Source organism: Trematomus bernacchii, unplaced genomic scaffold (assembly GCF_902827165.1).
Source record: "Trematomus bernacchii unplaced genomic scaffold, fTreBer1.1, whole genome shotgun sequence".
Lineage (NCBI taxonomy): Eukaryota > Metazoa > Chordata > Actinopteri > Perciformes > Nototheniidae > Trematomus > Trematomus bernacchii.
The window spans coordinates 6,720,063-6,738,507 of record NW_022987839.1 but is presented as its reverse complement, the minus strand read 5'-3'; the positions used below and the strand labels follow the sequence as shown (position 1 = coordinate 6,738,507).

The following is an 18,445-nucleotide window of genomic DNA, read 5'->3' as shown; positions in this document are numbered from 1 at the left end:
GAGACATTCCTTGGTTTTCTGCTGAACTGTCCAGTCTCCTACATGAGAGAAACAAGGCCTGGGCAAAGGCTAGGAAATCAGGCTCAGAGGTTGGATGGCTGCGTTTTAGGCAACTAAGAAATAGCTTCACTTCACAGGTCAAAAATGCTAAGTCGAAGTACTATTTGTCAGTTACTACAGAAAACCTAAATAATCCTAGGAAATTTTGGAAAGCCATAAAATCGCTATCCACCGGTGAGATCTGAAATGAGCTACCTCCGTGCATTACCACAGCATCTGGCTCTATATCGGACAGGGCTACTATGTTAAATTGTTTTAATGAGCATTTTGTGTCCTGCGGTTCTATGTTTGATTCTGTGACTTAACTCTGCTTTTGTGAACACCACAGTCGGTGACTCTGAACAATGTGGTCTGGAAAACCCTTTCAGTTTTACTCCTTTTACTGTTGATGTTGTTCGTGAAGCTTTAACCAAGTTAGATCCTAAGAAACCGGCCGGCCCGGACAACGTGGAACCTTTCTTTTTAAAGATAGCTGCAGATTTTATTGCTCTACCTCTCACTACTCTTTTTAACCTCTCCCTCAGCACAAACACAATTCCAAAACTGTGGAAGTCAGCGTATGTCCTGCCTTTGCTGAAAGGAGGGGAGGCAACTGTTTTAAATAACTATAGGCCCATCTCTAAATTGTCAGTTCTGGCTAAGGTTCTTGAACGCCTCGTGAGTGAACAGGTAAAGGTGTTTTTATGTACAAATGACATCCTGTCAAAACATCAGTCAGGCTTCAGAAAGCAACATAGCACCATCACTGCCACAATGAAAGTGGTGAATGACATTACAAGTATTTTAGATAATAAGCAGAGTTGTGCAGCTCTATTTATTGACCTTTCCAAAGCGTTTGATACCGTCGATCATCACATCTTAAAGCAAAGGCTACTCAGTATTGGCTTATCCAGCCATGCAGTGGGGTGGTTTGTGAACTACCTCTCTGAAAGGTCCCAATGTGTTCACTTTGATGGGCTGTCTTCTGAGTGGTTGAACATTGCTAATGGTGTTCCTCAAGGTTCTGTTTTAGGTCCACTTTTATTCTCCATCTACATCAATAGTTTAGGTGAAAATGTGGATGAAGCTACTTTGCATTTTTATGCGGATGACACCGTGATGTACTGTGCAGGTCCCTCCATTAAGGAGGCTGTTGTTAAATTACAGGCTGTTTTTAACATTATTCAGACTCAGCTCTCTGAACTAAAGCTTCTTTTAAATGTTGAGAAAACCAAGGTAATGCTCTTTTCTAAAGCTAAAAAGACTCCAGAGACTGCTTTGGATATTGTGACTATGCAAGGACAAGTACTCCAAGTGGTTAGCTATTATAAATACCTTGGTATCTGGCTTGATGATTGTCTTACTTTTAAACTTCACGTCACTAATCTGCTTAAAAAGCTGAGGGTTAGATTAGGTTTCTTTTTCAGAAACAAGTCCTGTTTCTCTTTTGAAGCCAGGAAAAGGCTCTGTGACCTTTTTACCTGTGCTAGACTATGGTGATTTGATCTACATGAATGCACCTGCCCATTGCCTGGAAAGGTTAGATGCCGCCTATCACAGTGCTCTGAGATTTGTTACTAACTGTAAAGTACTTACTCATCACTGTACCCTGTATGCCAAGGCAGGTCGGCCCCTTCACTTACTGTTCGGAGGCTCAGTCATTGGTACATGTTCATCTACAAAGCCATGCTGGGTAAACTACCTTCTTATATCTGCTCCTTGATCTCACGGAGAGTGGCAAGTAGCTATTGCCTGAGATCACAGGATGTGTTTTTATTACATGTGCAAAGTGCTAGGACTGTTTTAGGTGCTAAAGCTTTTATGTGCGCTGCTCCTCTAGCTTGGAACACTATGCAAAAAATATTGAAACTCAGCATTTTGATTCCCTTGCATCATTTTAAAGCACGACTGGATGAAATATTATTGGATACCTGTAAATGTAAATAGATGCTAATGTATATCCCTGTAATTATGTTGTGATGTCCTTTTTGTTTTCTGTTTGTTTTTATATGTGTAACTCAATGTACCACAGGTCTCCCTTGTAAAAGAGATCGTTGATCTCAATGGGATTTTTAACCTGGATAAATAAAGGCTACAAACAAACAAACAAAACTTATTTGTGTAGATTGTAATTTGTGTAATGTCTATTTTTTTATCTTTAATATTTTGAGGACATCTCTTATTTCATATTTTGATTTTAATTGTTTTGCTAGGTATTATTCATTATGTGTCTTTGTATGCACCAAATATACCAAAGCAAATACCTTTTTGTGTTAAAGGCTTTATATATACAGTCTATGGTTAAAGGTAGGGTAGGTACATTTGAGAAACCGGCTTGAGATCGCTAGAATTTGAAAATACACAACCGGAGAAAATCTGCCACTTCCTTACAGAGCCCCTCCTCCAACACACACGAACGCGCACATGACCAATGAGGGCACGAGATAAGTTTGTGTTTGTGTTTGTGTCCAGTTATTTTAGCCGGGCTGGCTAAAATGATTGGTCGTACTTTTTACAGTATTACGGCTTCCACAGATGACATTTTTTTAATGGATTTTTTGTCAAAGCATTTAAGATATTCATTGCTATCGGGATGTTAAGAGCATTCCATGGAATATAACAAAAAGTGTATCTCGAGCCAGTTTCTCAAACTTACCTACCCTACTTGGTAATAAAACCTATTCTCATTCGATCACTGTACATCAATTATATTTGCAGCACTTAATATAGCTTTATTTGGAAAGCATTTTAAAACCTCCAGGTAGAAGTGATGTACAACACAAACAAAAATATGTAAAAATACTGCCAAATAAGTCAAATGTAAATAGTAAAAGCCAGATCACAGGAAGATGATCCAAGTGAGCATGGCAGTTTAATGTCATTACCACCAATAAATAATTTAAAAACCAGCTTTAAAAAAAAAAAAGAAGGGTCTTTACTTGCACAATGTATTATTTTAGTTGTATTAAAATGGCAATTATGTTGACGTAGACACTTTGTAAGAGGAAAACAGCAGTAGAGTGATTCTACAATTTAGGGTACATTCCATGTCCATTGATGATAATTATAACTATTCTAACTATTTTCTTCAAAAATATCATATTTTGCCTATTATTGGAAAGCATGTTATAATATCACACAAACATTATGTGCATCCTATGCTTTATTTAGCTTGAAATGTGTCATGATGTTCTTAAATTGTCAGTTTTTGCTCTGTCCGTTTTTCAGTTGAGGGTGTCTTGGATTCAAAATAATGAATAAAAACCATTAAAGTAAATAAAAAAAAGTATTCATTTATTTCAAAAGTCTAAATACTAAAGAATAATAACATCTTTTTCATTGATTTCCTCCTTTAAATAATTTAAATATCTTAATATATGAATGTCCGCAAAAGTTCTGTCAACTATGTTACTAAGAGAACTCCCCCCTTTAACTCAAAAATGGTTTGTCCCAATACCATGTCACCAGCATCACATGATGCCATGTTCCTCTTTGGCAGACATTTTGAACACACTGTGGTGATTGTCCTCTAATTTTTTACAATATTTTATGTATAATAGCACATTGTCAATGAGTATATTAATTGACCATCAACAATGTTACGTACATTGTTATGGTTTACAATTGTTTAATGATTTTAATTCAATTATATGTTCAAATGTGATGTTAACCTGTTCAAGAAAATGACATGTGATCATCCAGGCAAGGCCTACCATTGAAATGATGGGTCAAAATAGGGAAATTGTCAACTAGGTTACCTGTCAACTAAGTTACCCAGTACTGTAATAACTGTAGTAACTTAGTTGACAGGTAACCTAGTTGACAATTTGTATGACATGTAGACGTCATTACACATCATTATCAATGGAATTTTGCACTTCTGCCTTGAAATGAACATAGTGCTGATGGTTAATAATGTGTCCAGTCAACTATGTTATTTGCGTCAAATGTTTGACTTTCATTGTCAACTATGTTGCACCTCATTTTTTCAAATTTAAAATATCTAAAATAGTGCTTCTGATATCCTTTATGGTATAATGTATATCTACACAGGTTGGAGTTTTACATGACATCTCTTAAAACTATCAAAATGACCTGTATGGTAGTTTTATAATACAAAATATCCCTAAACTTAATGACAGTGCTGAACATATCACATGAAAAAACAAAACTTTAATACAATTATTTTTTAAACTTTAAAAAATCTTTGGATATATGGTAGAATAGACTCAAGAGCCTTTCAAATTTGATTTTACTTGAAGTGCAGGACTTAATCAAATGATTGTAATGACATCAAGTTTGTCCGTAACATAGTTGACAAACTGAGTAGTGAAAACATCCTTTCCCTTCAAATAAAAAAAAAAATAAAAATGTTTAAGCTTTGCAACTAGTGGATATGTTACACTGAGGAATATACTAACTTGAACCACTGATTGTTCTATTGAGAAAGAACACTTTCTTTGTACTGTTTTGTTGATGTGAAATGCACCCTAAATTATAGAATCAGTCAGTAGATGAAGTGTGTGGCTCTTAAAAGAGCCGTTGGTTTGTAGCAGTAGCGGCAGCAGTTTACTTGGAGCTGGTGTACTTGGTCACGGCCTTGGTGCCCTCAGACACGGCGTGTTTAGCCAGCTCTCCGGGCAGTAGCAGGCGGACAGCGGTCTGGATCTCCCTGGAGGTGATGGTGGAGCGCTTGTTGTAGTGAGCCAGACGAGAGGCCTCCCCGGCGATGCGCTCAAAGATGTCGCTCACGAAGCAGTTCATGATGCCCATGGCCTTGGAGGAGATGCCGGTGTCGGGGTGGACCTGCTTCATCACCTTGTAAACGTAGATGGCGTAGCTTTCCTTCCTGGACTTTCTCCTCTTCTTGCCGGTCTTGGTGGCGGTCTTGGAGACGGCTTTCTTTGAGCCCTTCTTGGGCGCTTTGACGCTGGCTGCTTCAGGCATGATCAACGGTTGAGGGTTTACAAAATAGAATGAATTCGCCAAGTCACAGCGTGGTCTATTTATATTCATCCGATGCAAATGTCATTGTGCTGTTGCTCTCACGGGATTGGTTGGGTACTGAGCATGCGCTAAATAAATCACCCTTTGAGCATAGTTTTTGAGAATAGAAGAGAAACATTTTTCTTAATTGAAATCTAAATAATGAAATAAACCAAAAAAGACTTGATACATTACAGTATATTGTTTGTTCAGATTAAGATAACATATAAAACGGTTGAAGAACGACGAAAGTACGTTTTAACCGTTTGTTCAGCTTGTACAGCATCAGGGCAATATCTCTATGGAGTCAGACACTGAAAGTGTGCTGGAGGCTGATGCGTTGACTGGGACTGATGGAAAGATGAGGATGAGACTGAAGAATCTGCGAGGAACGAACTAGGGGCAGATAAATAATCATATTTTGACACAGCATGAGAACCGTAGAGACTCAACTCAGCCGGTCTCTCACAGGAGCAGCAGGAACACTGGGCCGCTTTGTGTTTTCTCTTCAACAATAAATGTATAAAAAGCACATCTAAATGAACAGTTAGAGGGTAATTTTGTATTGAACATATGGTGATTAAGTTCATTTTCGTATAAAATTCTAATAAAGTTTGTACATGTATTGTGTTTTGATAGGGAAGACTATAAACCTGCTCCAACTACTGCAATGAGAGGGGCTGCACGGTGACTTTTTCCCTCTAATTTCTCTCCTAAATGCTTAAATATACTATATAACATAATTTGTATTGTTTATATGGAGAGAGTAAGTGTTCATTTAGAAACCAGAAATAAAATCAGACAGCTTCTTGGTGACAGATGATCACTAGATACCAAATATTAAGCTTTATCTGTTTTATAGGAAAGCATAAGAGACACTCATTATTTAAATTACAAACAAAAAAACTAAATCGAACATGGTGTAATTGAAATAGTCTAAAGTTTATATTAATAATAACAAAATACACCTCTTTCTACCCTGTTTTAATACAAACTTATCATATATGTGAACAAGTTCTGTTTCAAGGTAATACAATATGATAGAAATCACCAATAATACTTAAATGTGTTTTGTAAATTTGTTATTATCAAGTCCTAAGCATATTCTTCATCATAACAATTGTTCAATTATGAGATTGATGTTATATTCTTTAGGGAAATAGTTGACTCTGTTGTGAAATGAATCAAAAACGTGCTTTCTTATTTTACTGATGCATCAAACATCTTGGTGGTAGATCAATTAAACTAAAATTAATTTGTTTAGGGTTAACTAAAACTATGAAAAACATTTCATTTGGATAATTTACTGACAGAATAAAAAACTCAATACTGACCTCACCACCTTCAAAGAACTCACCTCTTCAATCTGGCTTTTAATGTGTGGCTGTTATATTGCTTGATTTTAACTTCAACCATATGTATTTGTTCTTTTCTTTTCAATATCTCTGTAAAGCGACTTTGAGCACCTGTAAAAGCACTTACACAATACATCTATTATTATTACTCACCTGTTCTCAGTTTTTTAAAGTGAAACATTTGGAACGATAGATTTGAGTAAACTTAAAAACAACCTTTCCCCAGTTATTAAGGAATATACGTGTAATATATGTGGCTCTTGGGTTTTAGAACGTTATTACATATTTTTTATATAAAGTTTTTATGATCCATAATTGACATAAGTGTGCATTTACACTGACCTGTTACTCACATATTAATGTCTATGTAACTTCAGCAAACAACTAGTTTCATTCATCACGGTACAGTAAACCAACAATAATATGAACCAGTGTCATCATAATAATGAGTAGGATTGTAACTCTTTGAAAGTGTAGGTGGCTCTTAAAAGAGCCGTTGTGTTTGGGTGTCCTGGTCTCAGGTCAGTTTAAGCCCTCTCTCCGCGGATGCGGCGGGCCAGCTGGATGTCTTTGGGCATGATGGTGACCCTCTTGGCGTGGATGGCGCACAGGTTGGTGTCCTCGAACAGGCCGACCAGGTAAGCCTCGCTGGACTCCTGCAGAGCCATGACGGCGGAGCTCTGGAAGCGCAGGTCGGTCTTGAAATCCTGAGCGATCTCCCTCACCAGGCGCTGGAAGGGCAGCTTGCGGATCAGCAGCTCGGTGGACTTCTGGTAGCGGCGAATTTCCCTCAGAGCCACGGTACCGGGCCTGTAACGGTGAGGTTTCTTCACTCCTCCGGTGGCCGGAGCACTCTTACGAGCAGCCTTGGTGGCCAGCTGCTTCCTGGGAGCCTTTCCTCCGGTGGATTTACGGGCGGTCTGCTTGGTTCTGGCCATTGTAGTTTCTCAGTGTTCACAGCGAGAGGAGTGCTGTATAACTGAGAGCAGCGGCTTTATAAAGGAGCTGCTGGAGCAGGGCAGCGCTGATTGGTGCAGGCCGGGAGACACTAGCGCTGTAGCTGCTTTACTATTGGACAATGTAAAGCACTCCTCCACAGGGGATGATCCGGGGGCTCCTCAAAATGAACTTTTGTTTAGTTAAGGGAAAAATAAATATGATTAAATATAATATAACCCTGTCATTTTCTAATGTATAACTATGATTTAATTTGTAGTGAAAAATTCGCCCTGAAATAAAGGAATAATTTAGTCAACAACACTAAACTTGTGCCCAAAAGTTAAATATGAGAATTAACATCAGTTACAACCCAAACGAATTAATTCATTAATAATTTAGTGTACAGAAACAGTCTTTAAATGGCACCAGCTTTTAGTATGAGTGTAAGACGTAAAATGAATACCTATTAGCAAATGAATCATGATCTTCTGCAGTAAAAATGAGATCACCTTATAAAAGTATTTGAGTTTATTTGTGTTTAAGATGTAGGTATATAGCATACTTGTTCATATTAAATGTATGTGCCCATATGAATGTTGTTTATATGTATTATTTATTTCACAAGCATTTGCAAAGCATTTTTCGTTTGTGTTTTTGACATTACTGATTGGTGAAATTATTCTCTTCTCTTATTAAACCCCATAACTTTGTATTGCCGGTATCAATAATTCAAGGGAGGCTTTAAGTGTTAGCCAGAAACATCATTTGGATTGTTGTTACAGCACATTTGAGTATGTGGTGGCAGAGGGATAACATTTAATAATAAATGTGTTCATTTGTCCCCTCTAGATAAATATTACCATTTAACATTTTCTCTCAGGATTGTAGTAAAATAACCACCACCATATTCCCTTCATATTGTGAAATGTATTTATTTTTGTTTTGGAAAAACAAACACCACGGTGGTATTTACGTCAAAAGAATGGACGATATAAAATCATGGTTTATCTTGCTTTACCAAGCATTCTGTATAAATAAAATGTTTACATTAGTGTAATAAGTTATTTAGGTTTCTGGTAGAATAGTTATAGAGTATAACAGGATGAGTTCTTTGGATGGGTTGGGTGGCTCTTAAAAGAGCCGTTTGTTTGCGGTGTGTTGGGTTTGGGTTTACTTGGAGCTGGTGTACTTGGTCACGGCCTTGGTTCCCTCAGACACGGCGTGTTTAGCCAGCTCTCCGGGCAGCAGCAGGCGGACAGCGGTCTGGATCTCCCTGGAGGTGATGGTGGAGCGCTTGTTGTAGTGAGCCAGGCGAGAGGCCTCACCGGCGATGCGCTCAAAGATGTCGCTCACGAAGCAGTTCATGATACCCATGGCCTTGGAGGAGATGCCGGTGTCGGGGTGGACCTGCTTCATCACCTTGTAAACGTAGATGGCGTAGCTTTCCTTCCTGGACTTTCTCCTCTTCTTTCCAGTCTTGCTGACGGTCTTAGCGACGGCTTTCTTTGAGCCCTTCTTGGCCGCTTTAACGGGGGGTGCGTCGGCAGGCATGATTAGAGAGTGAGGTTAACAGACTCGGGTGATTCCTTTGTCACAGAGCGGTCTCTTTATATTCACCAAATGCAAATATGACTGTGCTGTTGCTCCCACGGGATTGGTTGTCTTCTGAGCAGGACGGAGCATGCGCTTAACGAGTTTTAGAATCAAAACAGATTGGATGACAAAATGTAAAATGAACCCCCCATTGATTATGTATTTGTATTATTGGGGTTTTATAATGTGTTGTACATGAGTAAATCAAAATATCGGTTGGGATCAGTGGCGGCTCCAGAGTATTTTTGGTGGGGCTCAAGTCAGTATTTGCAATTTAATTACATACACGCTATATCGCCCCCATTGACAGTGAAACGCCATGCGTGAGGTTTAGATAATTTCCCTGTCTCAATAAAAATGTAACTGTATGAAATAAAAAGGCACATTTGTCTTGTAGTAAATAAAAAGGGCGACCTGGAGCCAATCCTGCAATTTCCCCACAGGTGAAAGAGTTGACATGCTGAAAACCTGTATAGGGGGGTCTGAGGGGATTCTCCCCAAGGAGATTTTTTGAAATACTAACATAAAATACACATTCTGGTACTGTCTTGAGAATAAAAAATAAAAAATCTATTACTACACGACATATTTAAAAAAATGAATGCCATCTTTGTAACTGCACGGTCATTGAACAACACTGACCTCATTTTTTATCTCCAAATCAGAAAGGTAGCAGAAGTCCGTTAATCCACCAAAGGCAAATATTATTAAAACGTTATATTCAAGATTCAAGGCTTTATTGTCATGTGCACAGTAGCTACAGTGTAGATATCGCAATGAAAAACTATAGTCAGGCTCCTCCAACAGTGCAAAAATAGGTATGTATAGGGCATGAAACAAATAAAACAGTGCAATGTTTTGAGATTTGCAAGGTCATTCCAGAATTGGAGGACATTTCATGTCCCACATATAAAAAATCAAATAGTCCATGCCCAAAAAGCTAAAACATGCACTTGTTGTGTTAAATATACTTGTCTTGAGACAAGATGTATATAAAGTTGTAGAAAAAGTGGTTTCAAAATATTATTTAAAATATCAAATAGCTCTCGAACATCCCCTAAAATGGCATTTTTCTTTTGTCCCAGCTTCTTGGTGACCAACCTGCATGTCAAATATAACATTTAAAATAGGGTTTTTATTTACTTTTTTTGTATTATTCTATTGATATATGTCTCTTGTAATGGTAAAATCTATTTGTTAAATAATAAACATATTTTAAATAACAGTAATTTTACACTGAAAGTGTGTCCCACAACATGCGCGCAACCCTGTTACCGATCCCTTTTTAGCTTGGCAGAGGAAGTGAAAAAACTGTTTGTCACATGACACAGTGGAAATGACATCAGCAAGCAATGTGCTACTACCATGGGTAGACCAAAAGTAAGTCCTCTCTTATTTTTATTATTTCTAATGTTGTCACTCTTGAAGGAGTGTGGCACTCACACAAACGCAAACTTATTGCACAGAAACATTGCAAGAAAAGTATATATACAAGTAAATGGAATATGATATATGGATAAATAATTTGCAAGATGCAAACAGATGAATGTTTATGGATGTTCTTTACATAGCTTATGTGTAATAGTGGTATGCCTGTGGTCATTCCTCCCTGTACTAAATAAGCCAGCTCATTAGCTTCTGTATTGTGAATTGTTTACAATACTACTCCAAAATGCTTTGTTTTTTAACCCTCCTATTATTTTGCTGGCTACTTTCGCCTCATTATTTGTTTTACTATTATATAGAGAGGCGAAGTCCCTCCCCTTCTGGTTGAGCTCCATGGGACCTTATTTCGGAAAAGTTATGCATTGAAGTCAATGGAGAGAGAAAGATTATCTTTCGATCCCGTTTGAATTGTGCCACGAATTACACATATGATGTTTGTCTATTTAAAAGATAATTTTACAAGTCAAAAAAATAAAAATATGTCGTAAAAATGTGAAGTAACACTTTTTTTGTGTGAAACCGCTCAATGAACTACATCTCCCGTCTCGCACCACACACCAAGGCGGCCGTCACGTTGGCACATTTCACTTCTTTCTTTCAGAATGAGGCGAAAGTTAAAAGAGGTGAAAATCACTACAAGTCTGGGCATGTTGAGAGCTGCACATACACACAAGGGGAGTTAGTCGGTTCCGTAAGAGCCAGCATGCGGGCACAATTCAAACAGGATCGAAAGATTATCTTTCGATCCCATTTGAATTGTGCCACGAATTACACATATGATGTTTGTCAATCTTAAATAATAATTTCCATGTAAAAAAAGACACAGTTTGTCGTAAAACTGTTGAATTATAAGACTATGAAAAATACGCAACTAGAAAGACTACAAATCCCAGAGTCCCGGTCCCGCATGCTGGCTCTTACGAACCGACTAACTCCCCTTGTGTGTATGTACAGCTCTCAACATGCCCAGACTTGGAGTGATTTTCACCTCTTTTAATACTTTTCGCCTCATTCTGAAAGAAAGAAGTGAAATGTGCCAACGTGACGGCCGTCTTGGTGTGTGGTGCGAGACGGCAGATGTAGTTCATTGAGCGGTTTCACACAAAAAAAGTATTACTTTTACGACACATTTTTATTTTTTTGACTTGTAAAATTATCTTTTAAATTGACAAACATCATATGTGTAATTTGTGAAGTCCCTCCCCTTCCGGTGGACCTCCATGGGACCTTATTTCGGAAAAATTATGTATTGAAGTCAATGGAGAGAGAAAGATTATCTTTCGATCCCGTTTGAATTGTGCCACAAATTACACATATGATGTTTGTCAATTTAAAAGATAATTTTGCAAGTAAAAAAAAAAAAAATGTGTTGTAAAACTTTGAAGTAACACATTTGTTTGTGTGAAACGCTCAATGAACTACATCTCTGGTCTCACAGACCAACACACGTCACCAAGATGGCCGTCACTACTGTCTTGTCAACAAAACGATTGACTACCCTCACTATCACTACAATGAAACACGTCCTGAAGAATGTCATGCAAAGCTGCCTGCCTGCCTTCCTTTGATTCTCTCTGAACTGCCTGGTCGTTTTAATGTTTAATGTCAACCATTTGTGCAGATAGCATGAAGTAGAGAAGATCGCTAGCGTTAGCGTTAGCATTTCTCCCCCGGGCTTAAATTGTGTATTATAGAATGATCACACCGGTGTGACAGTACTCTTCAAAGGGTTCACGAAATATGACTACTACTCTTACTGTTTAACATGTTGGGTTACTTAATGTTACTTCATGTTAAGGCTAATACAAATGACAAGGCTGTAATGCTAACTAACGTGCTAGCTACTAGCTAGCTTGATCCAGACACTCCTGGTCCTTTCATCAGACGGGAAGCGAAAGAACGAGCAAGACCCATTGCTGGTATGAACAACCTGGTAGCACACAGGCATCTTGTTAAAGTTATCTTATCTTAGCCAGCGCCATATAGATAGATTATATCTATATGGCGCTGATCTTATATCTCTTAGTGGAGGAAAACAATTGTGGCATCACTTACGCGACTCTGGGATTTGTAGTCTTTCTAGTTGCGTATTTTTCATAGTCTTATATTTCAACAGTTTTACGACAAACTGTGACTTTTTTGACATGGAAATGCTTTTTTAAGATTGACAAACATCATATGTGTAATTCATGGCACAATTCAAACGGGATCGAAAGATAAGTTTTCTCTCTCCATTGACTTCAATACATTATTTTTCCGAAATAAGGTCCCATGGGGCAGAAGTAGATGGGCGTGACTTTGCCACTCTATTAAGCATTGGAACCGGCTGTGAAATGGTGACGCAGCTTCAGTCCTTCGACTTCTAATTGGTCAAGGCTCGTTTTGGAGCTCAGCTCCGCCCAGAGGAGCGACACTCAGCCAGAATCCGCCGCTTATTGGAGGAAAATCCTTTAAAAAAGTGCCGCCCTCTGCTGCGAACCATCCCGCGCTCCTCTAACATATAAAGGAGGGTTTCTTCGGTCCGATTAGTACTTTATTTTGTTCCGACTTCGAAAGTACATCTGAAAATGAGTGGAAGAGGCAAAACCGGCGGAAAAGCCAGAGCAAAGGCTAAGACCCGCTCCTCTCGTGCCGGGCTCCAGTTCCCTGTCGGCCGTGTCCACAGACATCTGAGGAAGGGTAACTATGCTCATCGCGTCGGAGCCGGAGCCCCCGTCTACCTGGCGGCTGTGCTGGAGTACCTGACCGCTGAGATCCTGGAGCTGGCTGGAAACGCTGCCCGCGACAACAAGAAGACCCGTATCATCCCCCGTCACCTGCAGCTGGCTGTCCGCAACGACGAGGAGCTCAACAAGCTGCTGGGAGGAGTGACCATCGCTCAGGGCGGTGTGCTGCCCAACATCCAGGCTGTGCTGCTGCCCAAGAAGACCGAGAAGGCCGCCAAGAAGTAAACTACAGGAACCATCCTCTCAAAAAAACCAACGGCTCTTTTAAGAGCCACACTCACCCCTAACTAAAGATCGCCTTCCTTTTATTATTTATAGTTTTATAAAGGTTTCATGGGGAATTCTCCTTCCATTATACATTAGAAATATCCCACTGTTCATCAATCATTCACCTTGTTATGATGGCCAACTGAAGGAACACATATCTACTGCACATTTAATTCCCACACAGATATGGTAGGCTACCATGTGCATTATTCTGATGTTTGAACTGTCTTGTAGAGCCACTCTGCTGGGACATAGACATTTAATACATTAGCTATATAATAATACCTGTCATTTATATAGCCGTTTTTCCCGATGCTCAACGCGCTTTCATATATAATTTTTAAATCTCTCGCTGTTCTATATATTACCACATGAACCAAAGAACATTAATTAACCTTCATAAATGCATTTAATGCAGTGCTAAAGGGTTGGAGTTCACTCATTTGTGTCTTATCTTTAACAATATATGAGTGATGAAAATGGGAATAATAAAACATTGTTACCAAAAAAATTGACAGTTAATGACTGAAGACATTTCCATAAAAGCTTGTCACTTTACTTAATCACAAAGCACTGCAACAGTGTTGCATTATTAACTTTATTTAAATATGGAAGTTTACATTTAAATGTCTTTAAATTAAATATCTTTAAAAAAGGTAAATCATACAGTCAGGAGAGAAGAGTCATAATTTGTTTTACTTGATTGGAGCAAAAATAATGCTCAGCATCAAAAACGCTGAAAAGGCGTTTAAGCTTATTTTTACTAAGTGTTTTCACGGCTCAGTCCAAAAATCAAGCACGTCTGAATAAATGCATGTGCTCAATTAAAATGATGAACAAGTTTGAATTATAAAAAAGACACTTCAGCAGAGGTGCTACTTGAGGTGGAAATACAGCCCACTAGAATAATTTAAATGAAAAAAACACATAAAATACCTACATAATAAATATATTGTTGTTGATTTTATAACAACATTTAAACATATGAATATAAATGTGAATAGCTATTTTACTATATGTTAAACTCATACCAGCGGCTACCAAACTACAGGGATAAGACATAAAAGGGGGGGGGGGGGTGCAGATCAAAGTACATCGTAGGCTCAGTCATGCGCAGACGATAACCAATCCCGTGCGAGCAACAGCACAGCAGTATTTGCATCGAGGGGATATAAATAGGCCGCGCTGTGTCTGTGTGGCACAGAGTCTGACCAACCTCACTCTCTAATCATGCCTGCAGACGCACCCCCCGTTAAAGCGGCCAAGAAGGGCTCAAAGAAAGCCGTCGCTAAGAGCGTCAGCAAGACTGGAAAGAAGAGGAGAAAGTCCAGGAAGGAGAGCTACGCCATCTACGTCTACAAGGTGATGAAGCAGGTCCACCCCGACACCGGCATCTCCTCCAAGGCCATGGGTATCATGAACTGCTTCGTGAGCGACATCTTTGAGCGCATCGCCGGTGAGGCCTCTCGCCTGGCTCACTACAACAAGCGCCGCACCATCACCTCCAGGGAGATCCAGACCGCTGTCCGCCTGCTGCTGCCCGGAGAGCTGGCTAAACACGCCGTGTCCGAGGGCACCAAGGCCGTGACCAAGTACACCAGCTCCAAGTAAACTCTACTGCTGATATACCAACAACACAAAGGCTCTTTTAAGAGCCACCCACTACATCTATAGACTTGTTCCTCTGTTTTGAATGAGTGTCATGCACGATCCATGATTCGCATACATGATATGTAAATCACTTGAAATACATATTTGATACGTAAACCGTTCAAAGAGGCCTTGTTTACACACCACTTTCCACAATGGCTCAGGCAAAACACAACTTGTGAATCATTTAAAGACTTTTTTTTTCTCTCGCAGTGTAAGTACAAATTATTAGCCGTAGAGACATGCCGTGCTTTACTTTCCCTTTATTTTTCATCTCAATGCAATATATCTGTCCAACAGCACCCTCTGGCTACAACAGGACACAACATGTGGTTATTTTCATATTTAATTTTTTTATTTTGGGTGTCATGCCAGACAACGCTAGGCAACCTTTTATACACCACTTCAATTAGAAGATTTTACTTTTATATTTTTAAAACTCATAAATTGTTTTGTCAATACATAATAGACATACACAAACCACTACATAAAAACATGTACACACGACACATAAATACATACTTAAACACAAAAGAACAGTATTTCTGACAGCAGAAAGAGAATAGTCCGATCAGCCTTTGTTCAATCACACACTCCGTATGCTCCATGGTAGTCTGTGACTTGTCGAGGCTTTTTCTTCTCCTTAGCTCGGTTCCGATATGTTTTGTTATGGTACAACTGTTAATCATTGTTTGATGTATTACCACGGTGCATCTGGTCTTCTATATCTGCATACAAGGGATGCAGAAGAAACAACTTGGGTGCTTTCAATAAGTGATAGGTTTTTTTATATAATATATCCACCATATTTGTATTCATTTATTTAAAAACAAATATATATATATATATTTGGAGGTCCATTTCATTTAACCCTTGTGTTATGTTCACATTTCGCACCCTCTGGTAATGTTCGGGTCAAATTGACCCGGGACATATTTCAGGGTTTAAAAAAAATACAGAACTAAATTCAACATGCACAATTCCTTATATATATTGTCTTTAACTCATTCCCCAACAATATAAATGAAATGTATGATTAGTTTTTGAAAATACTCTTTGCTAGATCAAATTTAACAATGGAAGTGTCCATTGTTTTTTGTGATAAAAATGTGTAATTTATGTAAAAAAAAATACACTGTAATAAAAACTAGGTTTACATTTTGCTCATGCTTTTCTAGGACAAATGTAAATTTAAAACAAATTCATTAATGTTTATTATTTGTAATCTGTCATATAATAAGGAAGCCTGACTGAATTATATAAACAATATTTAAAGGAAGACTTAAATGTGTTGAAAGATAATGTGGAGGCTGCAGCGTTGGCCCCGCCTAGCAGCTTTACCGCTCTCCGTCTTCTCTTAGGTCCGCAGTGAATATTTAAATACTGCCGGTCATGCTGCTTCTATCCATTCGTTCTGTACGAGCCGACATAACAATACCTGAAAATGAGTGGAAGAGGAAAAGGAGGAAAGGGACTCGGCAAAGGAGGCGCCAAGCGTCACCGTAAAGTTCTTCGTGATAACATCCAGGGCATCACCAAGCCAGCTATCCGCCGTCTGGCTCGCCGTGGCGGAGTGAAGCGTATCTCTGGTCTGATCTACGAGGAGACCCGTGGGGTGCTGAAGGTCTTCCTTGAGAATGTGATCCGTGATGCCGTCACCTACACCGAGCATGCCAAGAGAAAGACTGTGACCGCCATGGATGTGGTGTATGCCCTGAAGAGGCAGGGCCGCACTCTGTACGGCTTCGGAGGTTAGACATCTACACCCTGATATACCTGGAAAAACAAAGGCTCTTTTAAGAGCCACCCAAATTACTTAAAGAGTCTGTTTCCTTTCGATATCGGCAATATCACACATTTTTCAGTCGATTAACATCAAACCTGAATTCCATCTCCAAACAGAACTCTTGCTAGGATACTGGATATAAAAAATGTCACATATTGGACAATGTTGTTTATTTGACATCAAAGATGTTCAAAATGTTCTGTTTTTTTTGTTCAGTGTAGGAGGGTTCATTCAAAGACAGAAGGATAATGGTTGATGGCCAAAGAAAAAAACAACAGCATAGGGATGGGAGTAGCTTAAGAGCATCCGCATGAATAGTAGACAACACTAAAGTCAGTAGAAAATCTAACCAACATAGGAGAAAGTCTCAATAAATTGTCAAAACATTGGAATTAGAATTTGAAGATAGAAAAAAAGGAAAAGCCTGTTCACATCTTTGGTCCGGAGACTGGCCCAGGTTTTCATTCTCTTAGGAATGAAACTCTATGCACCAAACTCTGATCGCCTGCAGTGCATTTTGTGAACCAGATGAGACTCAGATTGCTACTGAACAGCTGAAGATTAAAAGTGTTGAAGAGATCCGTGTTCATATTCTAGCCCAAGCGTGGAGGTTTTGACTCTCACATACTCCACTGTATCTCAATGTTCTGCTCTTAAGCCACAGTATGTCATTTTAAACTATGCAGATGAATGTGGTGTGTGTTAGTAACAGTGTCCCTGTCTGTGGAATCCTCTGGATCTGAACTAATCTTCACCAGCAGATGTCAGTAACACACAGTTCCTCCCGGCTAGGAATAAGATATATATAATGAAAAAATTCAGACTTGAGACAGAAATAGCAAATGGTCCATCTTGAGGTGCTATATGACAGGTAATGTGTCAAATGTCAAATAATGTATTTTTGATTTTGCTGATGTTAACCAAAATGCATCCTCCAACCCCTCCAGAAAGCATCCAATAATCTCAGTGATGAACATGCCTCCATTGCTCATCACTGTGTAGTGTAGCTCACTTAAATGGCCTCCGCTCAATATAAGAAGACATATTCATTGGCTGCAACTCATATTCATATTAAAACTATCCACATTATCTACAACAGTTATTAGTAGCACAGGCATTCTACACAATGCTTTTACTCCACTCCCTTGATCCAAAGATCATTTATAGCCAGGGGTGCACATAACTGGTACGCAGGTACGCATGCGCGGCACAAATCTGAATTGCGTAACGTCACTTGTGTCACTACGCGCCTTTGCGTACCTCAAAACATCAAAACAAAACACATATTTCGTCTACACGTGTTTCTTGTCAACACTCAATGGAATAAACTACTAGGCATGTCAAAAAACCCAAAGACATTAAGCAGCTACGTTGCCGTTTCGCTCCCTGCAAAAAATCTTTCTCTGACTGATTGAACTGGAGCTGGGTGAGCCGCGCAGGACATAACCGACGGACCTGTGAAGCTTTCCAGGAGGCAGAGGCTTAGATCACTGGACGACAGAGTTGGTCGCCGTGTGCACAGACAGGGTTAACGTCGGTATAAACAACAGAATTGTGCCAAAAGTCCGCCAACTGGCTGCGGTGGGAGACTCCCCTGTGCACATTCTGTGCCCCGCGCACACACTGGAGAACTGCGCAAAATCATCTGATCACAACGT

General features: G+C 39.2%; 6 protein-coding genes across 6 annotated transcripts; 3 read left to right on the top strand and 3 right to left on the bottom strand.

Moving 5' to 3' along the window:
- Nucleotides 1–4,567: 4,567 nt before the first annotated feature.
- On the bottom strand, nt 4,568–4,986 carry LOC117500401 (histone H2B 1.2-like). Its single transcript, XM_034153326.1, has one exon. It carries the CDS (start codon nt 4,984–4,986, stop codon nt 4,609–4,611), a length of 378 nt encoding a protein of 125 aa, XP_034009217.1. The 3' UTR covers nt 4,568–4,608.
- A 1,849-nt stretch (nt 4,987–6,835) lies between these two features.
- Nucleotides 6,836–7,331, bottom strand: LOC117500387 (histone H3). The gene has a single exon (XM_034153308.1). The coding sequence runs from the start codon at nt 7,316–7,318 to the stop codon at nt 6,908–6,910; it is 411 nt and encodes a 136-aa protein (XP_034009199.1). The 5' UTR covers nt 7,319–7,331; the 3' UTR covers nt 6,836–6,907.
- Nucleotides 7,332–8,287: 956 nt separating this feature from the next.
- LOC117500398 (histone H2B 1.2-like) lies at nt 8,288–8,884 on the bottom strand. Its single transcript, XM_034153322.1, has one exon. The coding sequence runs from the start codon at nt 8,868–8,870 to the stop codon at nt 8,490–8,492; it is 381 nt and encodes a 126-aa protein (XP_034009213.1). The 5' UTR covers nt 8,871–8,884; the 3' UTR covers nt 8,288–8,489.
- A 4,041-nt stretch (nt 8,885–12,925) lies between these two features.
- Nucleotides 12,926–13,315, top strand: LOC117500390 (histone H2A-like). Its single transcript, XM_034153313.1, has one exon. It carries the CDS (start codon nt 12,926–12,928, stop codon nt 13,307–13,309), a length of 384 nt encoding a protein of 127 aa, XP_034009204.1. The 3' UTR covers nt 13,310–13,315.
- Nucleotides 13,316–14,567: 1,252 nt separating this feature from the next.
- LOC117500395 (histone H2B 1.2-like) lies at nt 14,568–14,992 on the top strand. The gene has a single exon (XM_034153319.1). The coding sequence runs from the start codon at nt 14,582–14,584 to the stop codon at nt 14,960–14,962; it is 381 nt and encodes a 126-aa protein (XP_034009210.1). The 5' UTR covers nt 14,568–14,581; the 3' UTR covers nt 14,963–14,992.
- A 1,439-nt stretch (nt 14,993–16,431) lies between these two features.
- On the top strand, nt 16,432–16,777 carry LOC117500403 (histone H4). The gene has a single exon (XM_034153328.1). It carries the CDS (start codon nt 16,446–16,448, stop codon nt 16,755–16,757), a length of 312 nt encoding a protein of 103 aa, XP_034009219.1. The 5' UTR covers nt 16,432–16,445; the 3' UTR covers nt 16,758–16,777.
- Nucleotides 16,778–18,445: the final 1,668 nt, after the last annotated feature.